Source organism: Grampus griseus (genome assembly GCF_964374135.1).
Source record: "Grampus griseus genome assembly, chromosome: X".
NCBI classification, from domain to species: Eukaryota; Metazoa; Chordata; class Mammalia; order Artiodactyla; family Delphinidae; genus Grampus; species Grampus griseus.
The window spans coordinates 73845695-73866591 of record NC_138999.1 but is presented as its reverse complement, the minus strand read 5'-3'; the positions used below and the strand labels follow the sequence as shown (position 1 = coordinate 73866591).

General features: G+C 39.1%; 1 protein-coding gene across 1 annotated transcript in view; it reads right to left on the bottom strand.

Moving 5' to 3' along the window:
• The window catches only part of DACH2 (dachshund family transcription factor 2), a gene marked incomplete at both ends in the record, with an annotated part of 640183 nt that overhangs the window by 229614 nt on the left and 389672 nt on the right, over window positions 1-20897 (bottom strand). Inside the window, one exon of the mRNA XM_082681824.1 lies at window positions 8601-8732. Within this exon, the coding sequence (XP_082537950.1) occupies window positions 8601-8732 (132 nt within the window). The remainder of the gene's footprint in view (window positions 1-8600; window positions 8733-20897) is intronic.

Sequence of the window (20897 nt, the reverse complement as noted above, 5' to 3'; positions counted from 1 at the left end):
TTCAGTTTTCTAGTACATTGTTAAGAGTTTTTGCATCTACAGTAGTCTGAAATATTGGTCTGTAATTCTTTCTCTCTTTTTTTTAATAGTGTCTATTTCTGATTTGGTATCAGGGTAATGGTGGTCTCATAGAATGAATTTAGGAGTGTTCCCTTCTCTTCATTTTTTGGAATAGTTTGAGGATAAGTATTAACCCTTCTTTATATGATCTGTAGAATTCTCCTGTGAATCTGTCCAGTCTTGGACTTTTGTATGCTAGCAGTTTTTTAATTATGGATTCAATTTCAGTACTAGTAATTGTTTAGATTTTCAATTTCTTCCTCATTCAAGCTTGGAAGTTTGTATGTTTCTAGGAATTTATTGTTTCTTCTAAATTGTCCAGTTTGTTGGCATGTAATTTCTCATAGTATCATCTTCTGATTGTCTGTATCTCTGTGCTATTTCTCCTCCTTCATGTCCTATTTTGTTTATTAGTGTTCTCTCAATTTTTTTTCTTAATGAGTCTAAACACTTATCAATTTTATCATTTCAAAAAGCTTCCCCTTTTCTGTTGTTTTCTTGGACTCTATTTTATTTATTTCCTCTGTGATCTTTATTATTTCCTTTCTTCTGTTGAATTTGGGCTTTGTTTTTCTTTTTCTAATGCCTTTAGGTGGTAGGTTAGCTTGTTTTTTTTTTTTTGAGCTTTTTGTTTCCTTAAGTAAGCCTATATTGCTATAAGCTTCCCTCTTACAACTGCTTTTGTACACCGCATAGATTTCAAAAAGCTATGCTTTCATTTTCATTTGTCTCAAGGTATATTCTGATTTCCTCTTTGATTTCTTCATTGGCACATTGTTTTTTTTAGTAGCATATTGTTTAGACTCCACTTGTTTGTGTTTTTCCCATTTTTCTCCCTCTAATTGATTTATATTTCATACTGTTGTTGTCAGAAAAGATGCTTGATATAATTTCTATGCTCTTATATTTGTTGAGACTTGTTTTGTGACCTATCATGTGATCTATTCTGGAGAATGTTTAATGTGCTCTTTAAAATAATATGTATATTGCTGGTTTTGGATGGAATGTCCCAAAGAAATCTATTAAGTCCAACTGATCAAATGTTTCATTTAAGGTCACTGTTGACTTACTGATTTTCTGTCAGGATGATTTGTCCACTGATACCAGTGGGGTGTTAAAGTCCCTGACTATTATTGTGTTATTGTCAATTTCTCCCTTTATTTCTGTTAATATTTCCTTTGTATATTTAGGTGCTCCTATATTAGGTACATATATGTTTATGAATGTTATATCCTCTTCTTGTATTGATATATGTATCATTACTAATGCAATTCTTTGTCTTTTGCTATAGACTACGTTTTAAAGTCTACTTTGTCTGATATGCATATTGCTACCCCAGCTTTCTTTTCATTTCCATTGGCATGGACTATCTTTTTCCACCCCCTCACTTTCAGTTTGTGCATGTCTTTACCTCTGAAACGAGTCTGTTTTAGGCAGCATATAGATGGATCTTGTTTTATTTATCCAATCAGCCACTCTGTGTCTTTTGATTGGAGCAATTAGTCCATTGACATATAAAGTGACTACTGATAGGCATGTAGTTATTGGCATTTTTTTAACTTGTTTTCTGGTCATTTTTGTAGTTCTTCTCTGTTCTTTTCTTCTTCTTTTAGTCTCTTCCTTTGTAGTTTGATGATTTCCTTTAGTGTGATGCTTGTGTTCCTTTCTCTGTAGTTTTTGTGTATCTATTGTAGGCTTTTGATTTGTGGTTACCATGGAGGTCATATACATTGACCTCTAACTATATTTACTTGTTTAATCTGATATTTCTGTTCAAACACATTCTAGAAGAGCTATATTTTTTGCTCCCCCATCCACTTTTGTGTTTTTGATGTCATATTTTACATATTCATGCCTATCCCTTAACTGTTAATCAATTTTACAATTTTTGTCTTTTAACCTTTGCACTAGCTTATTTAAGTTGTTGATTCACAGCCTTCACTATATATTTGCCTTAACCTGTGGGATTTTTCCTTTCCTATAATTTCTTGTTTCATACTGTAGCCCTTATGTTTTCTCCTAAAGAAGACCCTTTAATACTTCTTATAAGGTTGGTTTAGTATTGATTAGCTCTTTTAGTTTTTGGTTGTTGGAGAAGTTCTTTAGGTTTCCTTCAATTCTGAATGATAACCTTCCTGGATAGAGTGTCCTAGGTTGAATTTTTTTCCTTTTCAGCACTTTAACTATATCATGTCACTCCCTTTTGGCCTGCAAAGTTTCTGCTGAAAAATCAGTTGATAGACTTATAGGAGTTCCCTTGTATGTGACTCTGTTTTTCTCTTGCTGCCTTTACTATTCTCTCTTTATCTAACTTCTGCCATTTTAATTATGATATGTCTTGCTGTGGGTCTCTTTGGGGTCATCTTGTTTGAGAACTCTGAGGTTCCCGTAGCTGAATATCTGTTTCCTTCTTCAGATGTGGGAAATTTTCAGCCATAATTTAATGAAATATATTTCCAACTCCCTTCACTCTCTCTTTTCCTTCTGGAACCCCTATAATGTGAATATTAGTACTCTTGATGTTGCCCCAAAGGTCCCTTAAACAATCCTTATACTTTAAAATTTGTTTTTCTTTTTGCCCTTCTGATTGGGTGATTTCTGTTATTCTATCTTCCAGATCACTTATGCCTTCTTCTGTATCACCTAATCTGTTATTATTTCCTTCTAGTGTATTTTTTATTTCAGTTATTGTATTCTTCAGCTCTGACTGGTTATTTTTTAATATTTTCTAGTTCTTTGTTAAAATTCTCACTGTGTTCATCTATTCTTTTCTCAAGTTCAGTTAGTATTCTTATTACTGTTGCTTTGAACTATTTATCAGGTAAATTATCTCTGTTTCATTAGAGTTTTTCAGGTTTTTTTTTTCTTTTTCTTTCATTTGAAACATATTCCTATGTCTTATTTTGTTTAACTTTCTGTGTCTCTATGAAATTATGTGAAACAGTACCTATCCTGATCTTGAAGGCATGTCCTTGTGTGGGAGCACCCCTATGCAGTCTGTGTGTCCTGTGGCTTTGGTCAGAGAGCTGGATCTGAAGTGAGCACAGGCTTTGTCTTCCCCTTGGATGTCCAGCCACCACCTTGGTTGGTAAGACTGGATTTGGAAAGGCTAGAGCCAGAGCCAGGTGTGAGTCAGGGCTTCTCCTAGGCTCAGTGGCCATTACCACTTTAAGGACTGGGGCTGGGGCAGGGACCAAGGGGCCTGTAGCATGAGCCCTGAGGTAGAATTTTTTGTCTCCAGGTTTTGTTGTTAGTCTCTTTCTAGATTGGGGTGATGACTGGGTCCCGAGGGCTTGGTGCTGCACTTCTGTGCTGGCTTAACTTTTTCCTCACCATGTGCACCTTAGATAGAGACTGGGTTGGAATCAGAGGTTTTGGTGCCACACTACTGAGATGGTTTCAGTCCACTGGGAATGGCGGTCTCCACCCTGGAACCAATTTTGTTCCCCACAAAAGGGGCAAGAACACACCTGCTAGCAATGGCTGCTTCCACCCTTGTCAGAGACAGGGCCAGGGTCCAAGCCAGCGTCATTCCTTCCAAGTGTGCACTCTCTCATTAGCAATGGCAAGAGAGACTGGAGTAAGAGCCTGGTGCAGGCTCGGGCATACTGGGGTTGTCCTGGCAAGCCAGCCAGAGCCCCAGACACTTTTCAATCTGTTGTCATCACACTGTGACCAGGAGTAAGCAAGCTTGTGCATGGGCTCTTCAAGAGCAGTCTTGGTTTCTTATAGATCTCCAGTAAGCCTCACTGGTTTTCAAACAAGCTAAGGGAGCTCATCTTCCTTTGTCAGACTCCATGGCTGGGGTGCCTAATATGTGGCTCATACCCTTCACTCCCCAGAGAGGATCCCAGAGCCCATGATATCCTCCTCCTTTTCTGGGTCCCCAGCTAGGGATGTGGGACCCAACCAGATCACTTCTCCTCCCTTCCTGCCAGACTCTGCATGGATCTCTCTTTACAGCCCTGGTTGCAGAAAAGCCATTCTGCCAATCTCCAGCTCATATTCAGAAAGAGCTGCTCCCCATGTAGTTGTATTTTTGATGTGCTCGTGAGGGCAAGTGAGCTCAGTGTCCTCCTACTCTGCCATCTTAACATATTGTATTGATTTTGTATACTGCATCTTTACTGAATTCATTTTTCAGTTCTAATTGTTTTATGGTCGTTGTTGAGTTTTCTACATATATGATCATGCCATCTGCAAATAGAAATAACTTTACTTCTTCCTTTCAGATTTGGGTGCTTTTTATTCTTTTTACTTACCTAATTTCTCTGGCTAGGATTTCCAGTAATATGTTGAGCAGGTGTTGAGAGTGGGCATCCTTGTTTTGTACCAGAAAGGTACAAAGGGAAAGCTTTATATTTTTCTCCATTGATTATGATGTTAGCTGTGGGCTTTTCATATATGGTCTATAAGCTGTGAGTTAATTTTCTTTTACACCTTTTCGTTGAGTTTTAATCATAAATGTATGTTGAACTTTGTCAAGTGCTTTTTCTTTGCCCATTAAGATAATCGTGTGGTTTTATTCTTTCATTTAAATTTTTTGTATCACACTGATTATTTGCATATGTTAAACCAACATTGCATCCCAGGGATAAATCCCTCTTGGTCATGGTGTATGATCCTTTTAATGTGCTGTTAAAATTGGTTTGCTAGTATTTTATTGAGAATTTATGCCTCTATACTCATCAGTAATATTGACCTTTAATTTTTTTTCTTGTAGCGTCTTTATCTGGAATTATTATCAGTGTAATGCTGGGCTTGTAAAATGAGTTTGGGAGTACTCCCTCCCATTCAATTTTTGGAAGAGTTTGAAAAAGATTGGAGTTAATTTTTTAGACATTGGTAAAATTCAACAGAGAAACCATCTGGAGCTGGGTTGTTGTTGTTGGTGGTGGTGGCTTTTTTGTTTCTTGTTTTTGTTTTTTGGTTGGGAGGTTTTTGATTACTGATTCAACTTTGTTAATAGTAATTGATTTATCCATGTTTCTATTTCTTCTTGATTGAGTTTTGGTAGGTTGTATATTTCTAGGAATTTATCAGCTTCCTCTAGGTTATCCAGTCTGTTCATGTATAATTGTGCTTATTAGTCCTGTGTGATCCTTTATATTACTGAGGTACCATTTAAACGCCTGCTCTTTTATTCCTGATTTTATTTATCTAAGTCTTCTCTCTTTTATCTTTGTCTAATTAAGGTTTTGTTGATTTTATCTTTTCAAAAAAAACCAACCTTAGTTGTGTTGATTTTTTTTCTATTGCTTTCTTATCCTCCACTTGATTTATTATTTATTTATTTAAACTTATTTATTATTTCCTTCTGCTAACTTTTGACTTGGTTTGTTCTTTTTCTAGTTCCTTGAGGTGTAAAATTAGATTGTTTATTTGATACTTTGTATTTTTTAAATATAAACTTCCCTCTTAGTACTACTTTTGCTGCATTCCATAGTTTCGGTATATTTTATTTTCATTTTTATTTCTCTCCAGATACTTTTTAAATGTTCTTTTGATTTCCTCTCTTGATTTTCCTCAATGGTTGCTCAAGAGAGTATTGCTTATTTTCCACATATTTATAAATTTTCCCATTTTCTTGCTGTCATTGATTTCTAGTTTTATTTCACTGTGGTTGGAAAAGATACTTGGTATAATTTTAATCTTCATAAATTTGTCAAGACTTGGTTTGTGACCTAACATGGGATATATCCAGAAAAATGTTCTATGTGTGCTTGAAAAGAATGTGTATTCTTCTGCTGTTAGGTAGAAATTTCTGTAAGTTTCTGTTATGTCCATTTGGTTTATAGTGTTGTCCAAGTAAGATTTTTCTTTATTGCTTTTCTGTCTGGATGTTGTGTCCATTATTGTAAGTGGGATATTGAGTCCCCCTACTATTATTGTATTGCTGTCAATTTCTGCTTTCAGATCTGTCAATGTTTTCTTTATACATTTAAGTGTTCTGCTACTGGGTACACATATATTTCTAAATGTTATATCTTCCTATTGAATTGACCCTTTTATAATTATATAATGACCTTCATTTCTAAAAATAGTTTAAGACTTAAAGTCCATTTTTTCTGATATAACTATAGCCACTTTCACTTTATTTTGGTTACCATTTGCATGGTGTATCTTTTTCCATCACTTCACTTTCGACCAAATCATATTGCTGGATCTTATTTTTTTATCCATTCATCCATTCAGTGCATTTTAATTGGTGAGTTTAATCCATTTACATTTAAAGTCAAGCACAGTGACTACTCTAATTCCATTTCTAAAACATCAAGTATAACATACATAGATCGAAACCTACTACTTTCTTTTTTCACAAAGATGGATACCTGGAGTTAAGTCAGCTTATAGTTAACCAGGAAAATTAACCATTTACTAAGTTAGAAATTAGGTAACCAGTATAGCTCTCAAAATATTTTTTGTTGTCTTGTTATAAAGGAACAACAGAAGTTTTATTGAAAGTCTTTTTCAGAAACTGGTATACCTGAGAAAAACATGACAGAAGTTATTCCTTGAGATCCTACTAATTTTTATTGGTACAAAAAATTCTTTTTATTTGCAAGTGGCTTCCTGTAAAATGTTGGTCACTTCCGAGACACCAAAAAATTTTAAAGCCAGTATCAGTTAAGAGAGGCGTTAAGACTAGGAAATTGATCATAAGTTTATTACTGTATCCTCATCGTAAAAACAACTTTATTCCAGAGGTTAAATAAAATAAAATTCCTGGGTTTCCCTGGTGGCCCAGTGGTTAAGAATCCTTATGCCAATGCAGGGGACATGGGTTCAAGCCCTGGTCCAGGAAGATCCCATCTGCTGTGGAGCAACTAAGGCCATGTGCCACAACTACTGAGTCTATGCTCTAGAGCCCATGAGCCACAACTACTGAGCCAGTGTGCCACAACTACTGAAGCCCACGTGCCTAGAGCCGGTGCTACACAACAAGAGAAGACACCACAATGAGAAACCTGCACACCACACTGAAGAGTAGCCCCCGCTCACCACAACTAGAGAAAGCCCATGCATAGCAATGAAGACACAACACAGCCAAAAATGAACATAAATTTAAAAAAATTCCTGTTGCAAAACAACATTGAAGTGGAGGAAGAATGTGAAAAGATTAAACATTTTGGACTTAACCATATATGGGATTGAAACTTAGCTCTGCCACTTACTAGCTTTGCGATTATGGGCAAAGCCAAAACACTCTGTTCCTCTGTTTCCCAATCTGCAAAAATTGGAATATTAAAATTTCCCTTTTTTCCAAAAATTTGGTAAAAAATAAATGAGTTAACATGAGAGATAGAAGATGAATAAATTTGGGGGATGTAATGTACAACATTGTTATTAGCGTTAATGATACTCCATTAAATACTTGACAGTTGCTAAGAGATAAAATCTTAAAATTTCTCACTACACAAAAGAAATGATAATTATGACATGATAGAGGTGTTAGTTAACATGGTTGTGATAATCATATTGTAATGTATAAGTGTATCAAATCAACACTTTGTACACCTCAAACTTATACAATGTAAAACTGAGCATGTTTCCATTTATTCCCCATTGTGAGCACTGGTTGAAGACCATTCTCACTCTATAATTCACCATGAAAACTTCAGCTTTAAATGAGTCTATCATACTGATTTAACTCAATAATGTCCCTTTTTAATTCCTCTCTCCTTTTCCCTCCAAAATAAAGACTTACCATGCTTGAAATTCTAGAAGCTGAAAAGAAGAGAGAAAAGGCTGCTACTTGTTTACCTATCACATTATATTGAATTTAACTGCAAACGCAGATTGGAAGCCTGTGGCTCCTAAGACCATCCTAGGTTGCCCCTTATTATTCCCCACTAAAATTATATTTTATTTATTTATTTATCCATTCATGTATGTTGATAGTTATAATCCCACCTACTTCCAAAAGAGATCTCAGGGGTGATCTTATGATCAAGTCAAGGTACAGTTATCACAGGGTCAAGGAAAAAAAAAAACAGTTACTAAGAAAGGAGGGGACATTCTATTCCACAGGCATCTTTCTCTTTTCTCCCCTTTTTCCATCTCTTTTTCTTTTTTTCTTCTTGTTCTACATCTTTAGCCCCTGCCAATAATTCCTCAAGTCTCCCAGCACCCTCACTTATCTAAGGAGGTGGTACTCCAGCTTGAAGCAAAGGTGGATTCTCAGAACTGCATTTCAGTGGCAAATTATTTAGAGAAAAATTAAGAAGCCTGAGGTGAAATTGAAGGAGGCAGCTTTTAGCAATCAAAAGGTGCAATAGTTAGCACTATAAAAATTAGAATTTAACCCCACCACAACAAAACAATAGAGATAAATCAATGTTTCCTGAAATGGGATTCTGACCCATAATAGTTTTCTAATTTCAATGTACAAATTAGAGGTAGGGTTAAGCCTCCTTTTGTACTAACTGCTGATAATCAAAGTATACATATTATTCTCTCCTCTCCTCTCAGCCCTCCTCTCTCCCTTCCCAGAATAAAGCAATGAGAGTCACCTGCTTTGCATTCCTGAAGACACTCACCTGTATTAGAATTAAGATCATCAGGCTCTGATTCGGTCCCATTTTGGCTTCCATTTCCCTGAAGAGTGTTCATAGCCATAAGCTTCATCTTCTGCAGCTTCATCGCCTCAGCCATTGTTGCAGCTGTTATACCTAAAACCATAACCATTCTTTTAAAACAAGGGCCATTTCTTAATGTAATTGAAGACTGTATACATTTCTTTAACAGGCCTATGCTGCACAGCACAAGCCAAAAGTAAGCCCAAGTCTAATTTATGAATAATATTCTTTACCAAAGTAATTTTCAACTCCTCTAATAACTTCTTACAATGGACAGTTTGAACATCTGAAAAAGCATTAAATATGGGTCTGATTCCCAATTGAAAACAGCACAGAGAAAACAAACAGCATAATGTGAAAATTGTCTGAGAAATTTCAAAACTCTTGCTAATGTGTTCTGGTGTCTATTAAGAGCTCTGGACAGTTGTTTTAGACAGAGCTCACCATGCACTAAAATCCATCTAAAACAACATTGTCAGAGGAAGCACTCTGAAATGCTAGAAGGAACAACTTTCTAGTGAATATCCTTGCTAGCACTTCTACTAAAGAATGGGCTACCTTCCTTATGAGAGTTACCTTAGAAAGAAGAATTAAGGGGAGGAAACACAAAGTTGTCTTTATACCTTTTTACTGACCTCCTTCTTATATACTGAGGGACCAAATAAATGAAAACATGGCAGGCCACCTCTGAAAGTGTGCCAGCCCTTGTAGTATAATTACATTCTTTTGTATTAATATAAGGCAATTTTTAAAACTCTATATAATGGTACAAAGAGGTAGGAATAAAAAACCCAAAGATAAAATATGAGTGCATAAGTTTGAAATTCTTCCTCCTAGGAAGTCTATATCCAGCAAAACCATAGAAATATAACCGGAAATTGGTACTAAAAATAGATCAATTTGTACTCCACCAATGCCCTTCAAAATGTATAGTGAATTCAACTAAATTATTTTTAAATAGTATCGAAATCCCTAACCATCTACTGGTGCACTGGTACCACGGGCCAAAAAGAAAAAGAAAAAAAACTCTGGCAGATTTAAAACAGTATTTTAGAATTCAGTGAAATCATTCTCCCCTGCAAATGCAAATCAAAGAAAAGAAGGCATGTATTGGTTGCTGCAAAAGAGTGGAGGTTCCTTAAAAAAGTAAAAATAGAACTACCATATGACCCAGCAATCCCATTACTGGGATATACCCTGAGAAAACCATAATTCAAAAAGACACACACACCCCAATGTTCACTGCAGCACTATTTACAATACCCAGAACATGGAAGCAACCTAAATGTCCACCAACAGATGAATGGATAAAGAAGATGTGGTACATATATACAATGGAATATTACTCAGACTTAGAGTGGTGAAAATAGTTCTTAAGAGTCACAAGAACTTTAATGAATATCTAAACCAACCCTTCCATTTTACAAATGAAAAACTGAATCCTAGAGAGGAAAAGTGAGGGACTTAATACAACACAGACAGTAGAGCTAGGATGAGAACTCGTGTCTCCTGACATGTACCCTTAGTGCTTTGTCCACTAAATCCCACCTTCTTAATCTTGATTTTAATTTCTTTAAAACTCTCTAAATGGGTTTGAAGAGAGGCATTATAAGTCACTGACCAGAACAAGGGAAAAATCATGTCATATAACTTCTCAAGGATTCAGATTACTCAATATGAAAAATGAAAGGGTTGGACTAAGTGGTCTTTACAGTCCTTTATGAAGCAATAATTCTGACTAGATTTACTTTGTACTGTATAGTTTTGTCATACTTCTGGTTTTGTATAGATGTTATCCATGCATGCTCTAAAGCAAAATTTTTCTTGGACTCCTTTCTCACTAGTAAACAAGCATTAGACTTATAAATTTATGTGATCTATAGTCCTTAACCTAGAAGTGCAGTGGGGAAAAAAATCCATGCTGCGTAGAAAAATTTACAAGGGGAAAAATGTGAATTTGGATTTGCAGCAGTGATTGAACAAAAATTAAGGCAATTTTATAGTTTCCTAATTGGTTATACTGTGCCTATCTCTTCATATTAGTTTGAAAGCTTTTCTGTCAAAACTGTGAATAAGTAAATTAACTAAAGGAGAACTATGAGTAATCAAATCTTGAGGTTTACAATTAAATGAAATGGTGGGTCAGTTCACTGCAACATGGTTTTATATTTTAAAAATAGCATTTAATTAAATTAACGAAGTGTTGCTTTAATAATATCCCTCCAAAAAAGAAAAGCAGTTTAGAACAAAATTCCAGGTTGCCAAGCAACTGTTTATTTTCCTGTAGACGCTTCTGAAAATGCATAAAAGGCATTTTAAATGTCTTTGAAAGTCTAATAATCTCTTCAAATGTTCCAATTATATCTAATGTTAAAAGATTAAAAGCAAGAAAGAAACATCCTATTGAACCTATACCAACATCTTCCAAATTATTTTCCATTTGCCTGCTTGTTTCATAAAATGTTAAAAGAGAATTGTTTTTAAAAAAAGGGGAGGGGGGAAGACGGCAGAAGAGTAAGACACGGAGATCACCTTCCTCCCCAAAGATACATCAGAAATACATCTACACATGGAACAACTCCTACAGAACACCTACTAAAAGCTGGCAGAAGACCTCAGACCTCCCAAAAGGCAAGAAACTCCCCACGTACCTGGGTAGGGCAAAATAAACAGAGACAAAAGAATAGGGACGGGAACAGCACCAGTGGGAGAGAGCCGTGAAGGAGGAAAGGTTTCCACACACTAGAAGCCCCTTCATGGGCAGAGACTGTGGGTGGCGGAGGGGGGGACCTTTGGAGCCGCGGAAGAGAGCACAGCCACAGGTGCAGAGGGAAAAGTGGAGAGATTCCCGCACAGAGGATCGGTGCCAATCTGCACTCACCAGCCTGAAAGGCTTGTCTGCTCACCCGCCGGGACGGGGGCCGGGGGCTGGGAGCTGAGGCTCGGGCTTCAGTTGGAGTGCAGGGAGAGAACTGGCGGCCTGAACACAGCCTGAATGGGTTATTGCACCACGGCTAGCCGGGATGGAGTCCAGGAAAAAGTCTGGAACTGCCAAAGAGGCAAGAGACATTTTCTTCCCTCTTTGTTTCCTGGTGAGCGTGGAGAGAGGATTTAGAGCACAGCTTAAAGGAGCTCCAGAGACGGGCGCGAGCCGTGGCTAACAGTGAGGACAACAGAGATGGGTATGAGATGCTAAGGCTGCTGCTGCCACCAACAAGAAACCTGTGTGCGAGCAAAGGTCACCCTCCACACCTCCCTTCTGGGGAGCCTGTGCAGCCCGCCACTGCCAGGGACCCGGGATCCAGGGACAACTTCCCTGGGAGAACGCATGGTGCGCCTCAGGCGGGTGCAACATCACGCCGGCCTCTGCTGCCACAGGCTCACCCCACACTCCGTACCCTTCCCTCCACCCAGCCTGAGTGAGCCAGAGACCACGAATCAGCGGCTCCTTTAACCCCGTCCTGTCTGAGCAAAGAATAGACGCCCTCCGGTGACCTACACGCAGAGGCGGGGCCAAATCCAAAGCTGAGCCCCTGGGACCTGTGAGAACTAAGAAGAGAAAGGGAAATCTCTCCCAGCAGCCTCAGGAGCAGCGGATTAAATCTCCACAATTAACTTGATGTACCCTGCATCTGTTGAATACCTAAATAGACAATGAATCATCCCAAATTGAGGAGGTGGACTTTGAGAGCACTATTTATTATTTTTTCCTCTTTTCCTCTTTTTGTGAGTGTGCATGTGTAAGCTTCTGTGTGACATTTTCTCTGTATACCTTTGCTTTCACCATTTGTCCTAGGATTCTATCCGTCCGTTTTTTGGTGTTGTTTTGTTTGTTTGTTAAGTTTTTTTAAAAAAAAATTCTTAAAAATTACTTTTTTCTTTTAATAACTTTATTTTATTTTACCTTATTTTATTTTATTTTATCCTTTTTCTTTCTTTCTCCTTTTTCTCCCATTTATTCTGAGCCATGAGAATGGAAGGCACTTGGTGCTGCAGACAGGAGTCAGTGCTGTGCCTCTGAGGTGGGAGAGCTATCTTCAGGACACTGGTCCACAAGAGACCTCCCAGCTGCACGTAATATCAAATGGCAAAAATCTCCCAGAGATCTCCATCTCAAAACCAACACCCAGCTTCACTCAACGACCAGCAAGCTACAGTGCTGGACATCCTATGCCAAACAACTAGCAAGACAGGAACACAACCACACCCATTAGCAGAGAGGCTGCCTAAAATCATGATAAGTTCACAGATACCCCAACACACACTACCAGACATGGACGTACCCACCAGAAAGACAAGATCCAGCCTCATCCACCAGAACACAGGCACTAGTCCCCTCCACCAGGAAGCCTACACAATCCACTGAAACAACTTTGGCCCCTGGGTATGGACACCAAAAAAAACGGGAACTATGAAACTGCAGGCTGCAAAAAGGAGACCCCAAGCAAGTAAGATAAGCAAAATGAGAAGAAAGTAAAACACACAGCAGATGAAGGAGCAAAATAAAAACCCACCAGACCTAACAAATGAAGAGGAAATAGGCAGTCTACCTGAAAAAGAATTCAGAATAATGATAATAAAGAGGATCCAAATTCATGGAAATAGAATAGAGAAAATGCAAGAAACATTTAACAAGGACCTAGAAGAACTAAAGATGAAACAAGCAACGATGAACAACAAAATAAATGAAAATAAAAACACTCTAGAAGGGATCAATACCAGAATAACTGAGGCAGAAGAATGGATAAGTGACCTGGAAGATAAAATAGTGGAAATAACTACTGCAGAGCAGAATAAAGGAAAAAGAATGAAAAGAACTGAGGACAGTCGCAGAGACTTCTGGGACAACATTAAATGCACCAACATTAGAATTATAGGGGTTCCAGAAGAAGAAGAGAAAAAGAAAGGGACTGAGAAAATATATGATGAGATTATAGTTGAAAACTTCCTTATTATGGGAAAGGAAATAGTTAATCAAGTCCAGGAAGCACAGAGAGTCCCATACAGACTGGCTGAATGGATATAAAAACAAGAACCATATATATGCTGTCTACAAGAGACCCACTTCAGACCTAGAGACACATACAGACTGAAAGTGAGGGGATGGAAAAAGATATTCCATGCAAATGGAAACCAAAAGAAAGCTGGCATAGTAATTCTCATATCAGACAAAATAGACTCTAAAATAAAAACTATTAGAATTGACAAAGAAGGACACTACGTAATGATCAAGGGATCGATCCAAGAAGACGATATAACAATTGTAAATATTTATGCACCTAACATAGGACTACCTGAATACATAAGGCAAATACTAACAGCCATAAACGGGGAAATCAACAGTAATACATTCATAATAGGGGACTTTTACACCGCACTTTCACCAATGGACAGATCATCCAAAATGAAAATAAACAAGGAAACACAAGCTATAAATGATACATTAAACAAGATGGACTTAATTGATATTTATAGGACATTCCATCCAAAAACAACAGAATACACATTTTTCTCAAGTGCTTATGGAACATTCTCCAGGATAGATCATATCTTGGGTCACAAATCAAGCCTTGGTAAATTTAAGAAAATTGAACTTGTATCAAGTATCTTTTCTGACCACAATGCTATGAGACTAGATATCAATTCCAGGAAAAGATCTGTAAAAAATACAAACATATGGAGGCTAAACCATACACTACTTAATAACGAAGTGATCACTGAAGAAATCAAAGAGGAAATCAAAAAATACCTAGAAACAAAGGACAATGGAGACACAACGACCCAAAACCTATGGGATGCAGCAAAAGCAGTTCTAAGAGGGACGTTTATAGCAATACAATCCTACCTCATGAAACAGGAAACATCTCGAATAAAAAACCTAACCTTGCACCTAAAGCAATTAGAGAAAGAAGAACAAGAACCCCCAAAGTTAGAAGAAGGAAAGAAAGCATAAAGGTCAGATCAGAAATAAATGAAAAAGAAATGAAGGAAACGATAGCAAAGACCAATAAAACTAAAAGCTGGTTCTTTGAGAAGATAAACAAAATTGATAAACCGTTAGCCACACTCATCAAGAAAAAAAGGGAGAAGACAAATCAATAGAAATGAAAAAGGAGAAGTAACAACTGACACTGCAGAAATACAAAAGATCATGAGCGATTACTAAAATCAACTCTATGCCAATAAAATGGACAACCTGGAAGAAATGGAAATATTCTTGGAAATGCACAACCTGCCAAGACTGAATCAGGAAGAAATAGAAAATATGAGTAGACAAATCACAAGCACTGAAATTGAAACTGTGATTAAAAATCTTCCAACAAGCAAAAGCCCAGGACCAGATGGCTTCACAGGCGAATTATATCAAACATTTAGAGTAGAGCTAACACCTATCCTTCTCAAACTCTTCCAAAATATAGCAGAAGGAGGGACACTCCCAAACTCATTCTACGAGGTCACCATCACCCTGATACCGAAACCAGACAAGGATGTCACAAACAAACTACAGGCCAATATGACGGATGAACATAGATGAAAAATCCTCAACAAAATACTAGCAAACAGAATCCAACAGCACATTAAAAGGATCATACAACATGATCAAGTGGGGTTTGTTCCAGTAGTTCAAGGACTCTTCAATATACGCAAATCAATCAATTTGATACACCATATTAACAACTTGAAGGAGAAAAAACCATATGGTCATCTCAATAGATGCAGAGAAAACTTTCGACAAAATTCAACACCCATTTATGATAAAAACCCTCCAGAAAGTAGGCATAGAGGGAACTTACGTCAATACAATAAAGGCCATATATGACAAAGCCAGAGCCAACATAGTACTCAACAGTGAAAAACTGAAAGCATTTCCACTAAGGTCAGGAACAAGACAAGGTTGCCCACTCTCACCACTCTTATTCTACATAGACTTGGAAGTTTTAGCCACAGCAATCAGAGAAGAAAAGGAGATAAAAGGAATCCAAATCAGAAAAGAAGAAGTAAAGCTGTCACTGTTTGCAGATGACATGATACTATACATAGAGAATCCTAAAGATGCTACCAGAAAACTACTAGAGCTAATCAATGAATTTGGTAAAATAGCAGGATACAAAATTAATGCTCAGAAGTCTCTGGCATTCCTATACACTAATGATGAAAAATCTGAAAATGAAATTAGGAAAACACTCCCATTTACCATTGCAACAAAAAGAAAGAAATATCTCAGAATAAACTTACCTAAGGAGACAAAAGACCTCTATGCAGAAAATTGTAAGACACTGATGAAAGAAATTAAAGATGGTACAAATAGATGGAGAGATATACCATGTTCTTGGATTGGAAGAATCAACACTGTGAAAATGACTATACTACCCAAAGCAATCTACAGGTTCAATGCAATCCCTATCAAACTACCACCGGCATTTTTCACAGAACTAGAACAAAAAAAATCATAATTTTTATGGAAATACGAAAGACCCAGAATAGCCAAAGCAATCTTGAGAACGAAAAACGTAGCTGGAAGAATCAGGCGGGAGAGCAGGAAGATGGCGGAAGAGTAAGACGCGGAGATCACCTTCCTCCCCACAGATACACCAGAAATACATCTACACGTGGAACAACTCCTACAGAACACCTACTGAAGGCTGGCAGAAGACCTCAGACCTCCCAAAAGGCAAGAAACTCCCCACGTACCTGGGTAGGGCAAAAGAAAAAAAAGAATAAACAGAGACAAAAGGATAGGGACGGCACCTGCACCAGTGGGAGGGAGCTGTGAAGGAGGAAAAGTTTCCACACACTAGGAAGCCCCTTCGCGGGCGGAGACTGCGGGAGGCGGAGGGGGGAGCTTCGAAGCCGCGGAGGAGTGCACAGCAACGGGTGCGGAGGGCAAAGCGGAGAGATTCCCGCACAGAGGATCGGTGCCGACCGGCACTCACCAGCCCGAGAGGCTTGTCTGCTCACCCGCCGGGGCGGGCGGGGCTGCGAGCTGAGGCTCTGAGGCTCGGGTTTCGGTTTCGGACGGAGCGCAGGGAGAGGACTGGGGTTGGCGGCTTGAACATAGCCTGAAGGGGTTAGTGCACCACAGCTAGCCGGAAGGGAGTCCGGGGAAAAGTCTGCACCTGCCGAAGAGGCAAGAGACTTTTTCTTCCCTCTTTGTTTCCTGATGCGTGAGGAGAGGGGTTTAAGAACGCTGCTTAAAGAAACTCCAGAGACGGGCGCGAGCCGCGGCTGAAAGCGCGGACCCCAGAGACGGGCGCGAGCCGCGGCTGAAAGCGCGGACCCCAGAGACGGGCGCGAGCCGCGGCTGAAAGCGCGGACCCCAGAGACGGGCGCGAGCCGCGGCTGAGGGCGTGGACCCCAGAGACGGGCGCGAGCCGCGGCTGAGGGCGCGGACTCCAGAGACGGGCGCGAGCCGCGGCTGGAGGCGCGGATGCCAGAGGCGGGCGGGGGACGTTGGGGCTGCTGCTGCCGCCATCAAGGGGCCTGTGTGCGAGCGCAGGTCGCTCTCCACGCCCCTCTTCCGCGGAGCCTGTGCAGCCCGCCACTGCCGGGTTCCCAGGATCCGGGGACGACTTCCCCGGGAGAGCGCACGGCGGGCCTCGGGCTGGTGCAGGGTCACGCCGGACTTTGCCGCCGCAGGCCCGCCCCGCATTCCGTGCCCCTCCCTCCCCGCCGGCCTCAGTACGCCAGAACCCCCGAATCAGCGGCTCCTTTAACCCCGTCCTGTCTGAGCAAAAAACAGACGCCCTCCAGCGACCTACACGCAGAGGCAGGGCCAAATCCAAAGCTGAGCCCCTGTGAGCTGTGAGAACAAAGAAGAGAAAGGGAAATCTCTCCCAGCAGCCTCAGAATCAGCGGATTAAAGCTCCACAATCAACCTGATGTACCCTGCATCTGTGGAATACATGAATAGACAGCCAATCATCCCAAATTAAGGAGGTGGACTTTGGGAGCAAGATCTATGATTTTTTTCCCTATTCCTCTTTTTGTGAATGTGTATGTGTATGCTTCTGTATGAGATCTTGTCTGTATAGTCTTGCTTCCACCATTTGTCCTAGGGTTCTATCCATCCATGGTTTTTTCTTAAAACTTTTTTCTTAATAATCAATTTTAATTTTAAGAACGTTATTATACTTTACCTTCGTCCTTTCTTTCTTTCTTTCCTTCCTTCCTTCCCTCCTTTAGACAACGAATCATCCAAAATTGAGGAGGTGGTCTCTGACAGCAAGATTTATGATTTTTCCCCCTTTACCTCTTTTAGTGAGGGTGTATGTGTACGCTTCTGTGTAAGATTTTGTCTGTATAGCTTTGCTTACAACATTTGTCCTAAGGTTCTATCCGTCCCCCCTTTTTTTTTTTCCTAAATAAGAATTTTTTAATTCAATAACTTTATTATACTTTATTTTATTTTTACTGTATCTTCTTTCTTTCTGTTTTTCCTTCTTTCCCTCCTTCCTTCCTTCCTCCCTCCCTCCCTCCCTCCTTTCGTTCCTTCTTGCCTTCCTTCCTTCTTTGCTTCTTTCTTTCTTCCTTCCTTCCTTCCTTCCTTCCTTCCCTCCTTCCTTCCCTCCTTTCCTTCTTTCTTTCCTCATACTTCTACTAATTCCCTCTACTTTTTCTCCCTTTTATTCTGAGCCGTGTGGATGAAAGGCTCTTGGTGCTCCAGCCAGGAGTCAGGGCTCTGCCTCTGAGGTAGGAGAGCCAACTTCAGGACACTGGTCCACAAGAGACCTCCCAGCTCCACATAATATCAAACGGCGAAAATCTCCCAGAGACCTCCATCTTAACACCAGCACCCAGCTTCACTCAACGACCAGCAAGCCACAGTGCTGGACAACCTGTGCCAAACAACTAGCAAAACAGGAACACAACCCCACCCATTAGCAGAGACGCTGCCTAAAATCATAATAAGGCCACAGACACCCCAAAACACACCACCAGACGTGAACCTGCCCACTAGAGAAACAAGATCCAGCCTCATCCACCACAACACAGGCACTAGTCCCCTCCACCAGGAAGCCTACACAACCCACTGAACCAACCTTAGCCACTGGAGACAGACATCAAAAACAGGAGGAACTACGAACCTGCAGCCTGCAAAAAGGAGACCCCAAACACAGTAAGATAAGCAAAATGGGAAAACAGAAAAACACACAGCAGATAAAGGAGCAAGATAAAAATGCACCAGACCTAACAAATGAAGAGGAAATAGGCAGTCTACCTGAAAAAGAATTCAGAATAATGATAGTAAGGTTGATCCGAAATCTTGGAGATAGAATGGACAATAGAATGGACAAAATGCAAGAATCAGTTAACAAGGACCTAGAAGAACTAAAGATGAAACAAGCAACGATGAACAACACAATAAATGAAATTAAAAATACTCTAGATGGGATCAATAGCAGAATAACTGAGGCAGAAGAACGGATAAGTGACCTGGAAGATAAAATAGTGGAAATAACTACTGCAGAGCAGAATAAAGAAAAAAGAATGAAAAGAACTGAGGACAGTCTCAGAGACCTCTGGGACAACATTAAACGCACCAACATTCGAATTATAGGGGTTCCAGAAGAAGAAGAGAAAAAGAAAGGGACTGAGAAAATATTTGAAGAGATTATAGTTGAAAACTTCCCTAATATGGGAAAGGAAATAGTTAATCAGGTCCAGGAAGCACAGAGAGTCCCATACAGGATAAATACAAGGAGAAATACGCCAAGACACATATTAATCAAACTGTCAAAAATTAAATACAAAGAAAGCATATTAAAAGCAGCAAGGCAAAAACAACAAATAACACACAAGGGAATCCCCATAAGGTTAACAGCTGATCTCTCAGCAGAAATCCTACAAGCCAGAAGGGAGTGGCAGGACATACTGAAAGTGATGAAGGAGAAAAACCTGCAACCAAGACTACTCTACCCAGCAAGGTTCTCATTCAGATTTGATGGAGAAATTAAAACCTTTACAGACAAGCAAAAGCTGAGAGAGTTCAGCACCACCAAACCAGCTTTACAACAAATGCTAAAGGATCTTCTCTAGGCAAGAAACACAAGAGAAGGAAAAGACCTATAATAATGAACCCAAAACAATTTAGAAAATGGGAATAGGAACATACATATCGATAATTACCTTAAATGTAAATGGACTAAACGCTCCCACCAAAAGACACAGATTAGCTGAATGGATACAAAAACAAGACCCTTATATATGCTGTCTACAAGAGACCCACTTCAGACCTAGAGACACATACAGACTGAAAGTAAGGGGATGGAAAAAGATATTCCATGCAAATGGAAACCAAAAGAAAGCTGGAGTAGCAATTCTCATATCAGACAAAATAGACTTTAAAATAAGGACTATTAAAAGAGACAAAGAAAGACACTACATAATGATCAAGGGATCGATCCATGAAGAAGATATAACAATTGTAAATATTTATGCACCCAACATAGGAGCACCTCAATACATAAGGCAAATACTAACAGCCATAAAAGGGGAAATCGACAGTAACACATTCATAGTAGGGGACTTAAACACACCACTTTCACCCATGGACAGATCATCCAAAATGAAAATAAATAAGGAAACACAAGCTTTAAATGATACATTAAACAAGATGGACTTAATTGATATTTATAGGACACTCCATCCAAAAACAACAGAATACACATTTTTCTCAAGTGCTCATGGAACATTCTCCAGGATAGATCATATCTTGGGTCACAAATCAAGCCTTGGTAAATTTAAGAAAATTGAAATTGTATCAAGTATCTTTTCCTACCACAACGCCATGAGACTAGATATCAATTACAGGAAAAGATCTGTAAAAAATACAAACACATGGAGGCTAAACAATACACTACTTAATAATGAAGTGATCACTGAAGAAATCAAAGAGGAAATCAAAAAATACCTAGAAACAAATGACAATGGAGATACAACGACCCAAAACCTGTGGGATGCAGCAAAAGCAGTTCTAAGGGGGAAGTTTATAGCAATACAAGCCCACCTTAAGAAGCAGGAAACATCTAGAATAAACAACCTAACCTTGCACCTCAAGCAATTAGAGAAAGAAGAACAAAAATACCACAAAGCTAGCAGAAGGAAAGAAATCATAAAAATCAAATCAGAAATAAATGAAAAAGAAATGAAGGAAACAATTGCAAAGATCAATAAAACTAAAAGCTGGTTCTTTGAGAAGATAAACAAAATAGATAAACCACTAGCCAGACTCATCAAGAAAAAAAGGGAGAAGGCTCA